Source organism: Cibotium barometz, chromosome 65 (genome assembly GCF_041138505.1).
Source record: "Cibotium barometz isolate CiBa-2024 chromosome 65, ASM4113850v1, whole genome shotgun sequence".
Lineage (NCBI taxonomy): Eukaryota > Viridiplantae > Streptophyta > Polypodiopsida > Cyatheales > Cibotiaceae > Cibotium > Cibotium barometz.
In genome coordinates this window covers 1,211,936-1,217,027 of record NC_141110.1, presented here as the reverse complement: position 1 = coordinate 1,217,027, position 5,092 = coordinate 1,211,936, and the positions used below count along the sequence as shown (strand labels likewise).

General features: G+C 47.1%; 1 protein-coding gene across 1 annotated transcript; it reads right to left on the bottom strand.

Annotated features, from left to right (window-relative positions):
- Positions 1–520: 520 nt before the first annotated feature.
- Positions 521–1,665, bottom strand: LOC147602828 (uncharacterized). Its single transcript, XM_086797199.1, has 4 exons — positions 1,415–1,665; positions 1,105–1,303; positions 889–1,014; positions 521–796 (listed from the first exon to the last, which is right to left on the bottom strand). Exons 1-4 carry the CDS (start codon positions 1,663–1,665, stop codon positions 521–523), a joined length of 852 nt encoding a protein of 283 aa, XP_086653325.1.
- Positions 1,666–5,092: the final 3,427 nt, after the last annotated feature.

Here is a 5,092-nt window from a genome sequence, read left to right as displayed (position 1 = left end):
GCCGGAAAACCAATCACCCTCATCCTGTGCAAAGTGTAGCCACTGAAATCCTCTAAGGGAAGCTCGGATCTCTTTAGTCTACCATGGGACCCAATAGAGAAAGTGATCATACCACTGCCCTCATATGCTCCGTGGACCTCCACGAGAATACCATGTCTTGTAAACACACCTAGCCACACTGGGGGAGTCGGGTATGGGATAGGAGTCAGCCACTCTTGAGGGATAGTTGAGTCGATGTCGATGCTGAGCCTGTCTCTACCTCGGATCCCTGCTAGGCCTCTCCTGCACCTCTGGCGATAATAACTACCTATGTGCGATCCAATCTCTAGGGGACCTGGCCGGTCCTATGCTCAAGGCCCCTAACATGTCGCCACTGGGTAAGCGGATAAGGGGGTTCTAGAGACCAAAGGTTGCCCCACCGGAAGCCGCTCCTCTGAGGCTGTCAGAGCTATCTGCCTAAGGGATGGCCTGAGGTGATCCCAAGCTCAAAGTAAGCTGGCTGGCTGTAAATCTGTCCTTATCAGAAGGTGGACTGAAGCCGCGGGCTTGTATCTTTGTGAAAATCCATCTGGTACTCTGTGGCCAAGGGCTCCCTAGAGTCAGGGTGCGGGCTGAAATCTGGGCCAAGAGGAAGTCCTTCCAGGGCTTTACCACCGGGAAGAAGTCCTCTAACAATCAGCTTGCCCAGTAGGGCATGGCTTTGAATAGCAAGGTCAATGATGCCTAGTCCCCCTCTATGACGTGGCTGAATGATCACTCTCCATGCCACCTTGGCCTTGGTTGGCCTCCCATCACACTGTCAGCCCATAAGAAGTTCTTGATCAACCATATACATGCCTAGGAGAAGGCCCAACATAAAGTGATGTATCACATGGTGGCAAGAAGAACCTGGTTTGCCACCACCACTCTACATGCTAGGAAGAGCCTCATAGAACTCCAATATAAAAGCTTCTTTCGAATACTCAGAAGAAGAGGGGTGAGCTGTTGCTCATCAGGAGAGATGTTAATGCCCACCTGGCAACCAAGAGAGAAAATTGGAGTGACCCTCGGGATCCATTGGAAAGCCTCAATTGGACGCCAAGTTGGGGCGGGTGTAGAGCCTACCCAAAAACCACATGCCTTGTGCCGGTTGATTTGTGCTCCTGATGTGCGACAAAAAAACTCGATTACACCTTTGAATCTCTGGAGGTTCCCCACATCTTCGTAAAGAAAAGCTGATGTATCATCTGCAAACTCCGAGTCAAGCAGCTCCTCCTGCATGTGGAGGGGTGAGCTGCTGCTCAGGAGAGAAGTTAATGCCCACCTGGCAACCAAGAGAGAAAATTGGAGTGCCCCTCGGGATCCATTGGAAAGCCTCAATTGGACACCAAGTTGGGGCGGGTGTAGAGCCTACCCAAAACCACATGCCTTGTACCAGTTGATTTGTGCTCCTGATGTGCGACAAAAAAACTCGATTACACCTGTGAATCTCTGGAGGTTTTCCACATCTTCGTAAAGGAAAGCTGATGTGTCATCTGCAAACTCCGAGTCAAGCAGCTCCTCTTGCGTGTGGAGGGGGAGATGCAATCCCTGAAGTCCAATCTCCTGGGTTGAGAGAAAGCTACTCATGGCCTCGACGACAAATAGGAAGAGGTAAGGTGCCAAAGGACAGCCTTGTTGTACCATGCGGGAAAGGGGGGATTTGTTGCCCCCTCAATGAGAACCTGGCTATGCGAGGCTAAGTAAAGTCATGAGACTCCACCAATCCACTCCTCCATGGAGAATCCCATCTGGCTCATCGTGTCCTCTAGAAAGCCCTAATCCACCCTATCATCATAAGCTTTCTCAAAGTCTAGGAGCATCACTATGAGGTCCTGTTCTCACATCTTGACCAAATCTGTGATGTTGTCCAGAATACTCCAATCCTAAACAAAGCCAGTCTGAGTGTCATGAATCAAGTCTAAGAGAAAGGGATAAAGTCTCCTGTTCATGGCCTTGGCTAAGATCATACAAGTGGTCCCTAGAAGAGAGATGGGTATCTACTATGCCGCATCTCTAATCTGTCACCACCCTCCTTAGGAATCAAGTGTATCAAACCCTTTGAGAGTCTCTCTAGCATGGCACCTGTGAGCATAATCTCAGTGAAGGCACATTGAAGGCTACATTCCATGAGGTTCCAGTGACAAAGATGTTGGAATTAGGGTTGCAGGAATGCACACACAACTTCAAGAAGATGAGGAAGCTTGAGCACAACACAGTAGTGTATTATGAGTGCCAAAATGAAAGATGACAAGCCCTAGAAGATAATGGGCGTATATACAATGCACGGGGGAAAAAACCTCCTAGTGAGGGAAAAAGTGCCCCGGCGGTCCTAAGTGTGTTCACACACATCACTACTATAATATGGTAACAAATCCCCCCTGGAGTGATGCGGTGAACAAGAGCTAGCACTCATGTATAGGGAAGTGTCTAGCTATGTGGACGAATCCACAAAAGGGAGTAAGCCCAAAGCTTTGCGAAAAGCTTCGAACTTCTCACGAGGCAGAGCCTTTGTGAAAAGGTCTGCAAGGTTATCCTGTGTTGGCACATAAGCCAAACTGATCTCTCCTGCAGAGAGTCTCTCCCTGACATAATGGTAGTGCACCTCAATGTGCTTCGTACGAGCATGGAACACTGGGTTCCGCGCAACTGCCAATGCGCTCTGACTGTCAGTGAAGATGGTGGTGGCAGATGGCTGCCCAACACCCAAATCAGCCATAAGGCGTCTGAGCCACACACACTCAACCGTAGCTGTGAAAGCTGCCCTGTACTCAGCTTCACAACTAGAAGTGGCCACAGTAGGCTGCTTCTTGCTCAACCATGATATGCATGAGCTTCCAAGCATGAAGCAAAAACCACTCGTGGACACGCGTGTGTCATAACAACCAGCCCAGTCAGAATCTGAAAAAACATGTAAATCTGGCGGCAATGATCCCCCCTTGGGATAAAACAACCCAAGATGCCGAGTACCACTCAAATAGCGAAAGATACGCTTCACTGCCTGCCAATGCTTAATGCCTGGGCTATGCATAAATCTGCTCACCTGTGAGACTGCAAACTGAATGTCTGGCCTCGTAATGCATACATAAATGAGGCAACCAACAGCTGTCTGATAGAGTGTGACATCAAAGTGATCTCCAGCATCATGAAGACTCAACTTCAAACCTGTCTCCATTGGAGTAGCAATAGGCTTGCAGTCTTCAAGGCCAAATCTCCGCAACAATGTTTCAATATACTTTGTCTGACACAAAGCAATACCTCCATCACACTGCTTAAATTGTATCCCCAAATAATGATGCAAATGCCCCAAATCTGACATCTCAAAAGAGGCATTCAAATCAGCCTTAAAATCAGCAATATGACTCTCATTTGGTCCTGTGAGCAGCATGTCATCGACATAGAGAGCAATGATTAGATGTACACCATCCACACGTTTAACATACAAAGTGCTTTCTGTTGGACTATTCTGAAACCCATGTGCAGTCAAATATGCATGTATTTTTTCATACCAAGCTCGTGGAGCTTGCTTTAAACCATATAAAGCCTTTTTTAACCTGCACACTTTGTTTTCCTGCCCTCTTTGAACAAAACCACGAGGCTGCGATACATACACCTCCTCATGCAAATCTCCATTTAAGAACGCAGTCTTTATGTCCAGCTGATGTACATTCCAACCATTATGAGCTGCTAATGCACAGATGCTACGAACAGTGGTCATACGACATGTGGGAGCAAAAGTCTCATCAAAATCAATGCCCTTCTCTTGAGCATAACCTTTTGCAACAAGCCTAGCCTTATGGCGATCCACTGTGCCATCAGGCTTACGCTTCAATTTGTATACCCACTTAGTGCCAATGGCCTTCTTGCCAGGGGGCAAGTCACATAAAGACCATGTACTATTCTTCATAATAGCATCGTATTCTGCTTGCATAGCAGCCATCCAATTTTCTGAACTTTGTGCCTCATCAAATGAAACAGGCTCACTTTCATCGCACATACTAGAAACAGCCAATGCATAACAATCTGACGCATAAGAGGCACCATGAGAGCCAGAACGAGTGCGACTAGACAAAGGGGCATCCAACTTGCTGTCACGCAAAGTCTGCACCAGCCATCTAGGCATGTTCCTAGAGCCCTCAATCTCTTGTCTCTCATCCTCAAGTGCATCATGCACATCTGCATCAGATATAGGCTGATCTGTGCCATCATTTAAAACCTGCATAGGCTGAAAAACTGCCTCATGAGGTATTGCACTTGACTGTGCACCACTGAAAAGAGGCAACAATGTATCATAGACATCACGTGAGCTGATATCTGTCTCCTTAGTACATGAAACCAAGGGCTGAACTGCATCTTCCACAAATACAACATCACGGCTAACCAAAATGCGCTTTGTTTGTGGATGATACAAACGATAGCCTTTGCTCTCAGCACTATATCCAACAAAAATACATTTGACAGCTTTGTCATCCAATTTTCTGCGATGTTGCACAGGCACTAATGCATATGCCAGGCAACCAAAAACACGTAAATGGCCAACAGATGGCTTGCGGCTATGCCAAGCCTCATATGGAGTGACAACCTGTAATGCTTTGGTGGGACACCTGTTTAGTACATAAGTGGCACACATGACAGCCTCAAGCCAAAAACCATGTGGTAGACTTTGACTCTTAACCATACATCTTGCCATTTCCATGAGAGACCTGTTTTTTCTCTCAGCCACACCATTTTGCTGTGGTGTATACGGCACTGTACATTGGTGTTTTATCCCACGCTCAGCCAGAAATGCATTAAATTCTGAAGACATATACTCCCCCCCTCGATCTGAACGGAGGGTGCCCATCTTACTTTCTGACACATTTTCAGCCATAACCAAAAACTGTTTGAAGCACAAAAACACTTCGGACTTTGCCTTCAAAGGATATACCCATGCATGCCTGGTAAAATCATCAATGAAAGTCACGAAGTAAAGGTAGTTTCCAAATGATGGAGTTTGCATGGGACCACAAACATCACTGTGAACAAGCTGCAATCTGCGTTCAGCTCTCACTGATCCATCTTTGGGAAAGGAAGC

Bases quoted from the DNA above. Each gene is read 5' to 3' on its own strand.
- LOC147602828 (XM_086797199.1), bottom strand. From the start codon at position 1,665: ATGGTACAACAAGGCTGTCCTTTGGCACCTTACCTCTTCCTATTTGTC. The intron at 1,304-1,414 runs GTACAAGGCATG...CTTGGTTGCCAG, and splicing joins TCAGGAGCACAAATCAACTG to GTGGGCATTAACTTCTCTCC. The intron at 797-888 runs GTTCTTCTTGCC...ATGGGCTGACAG, and splicing joins GAGTGGTGGTGGCAAACCAG to TGTGATGGGAGGCCAACCAA.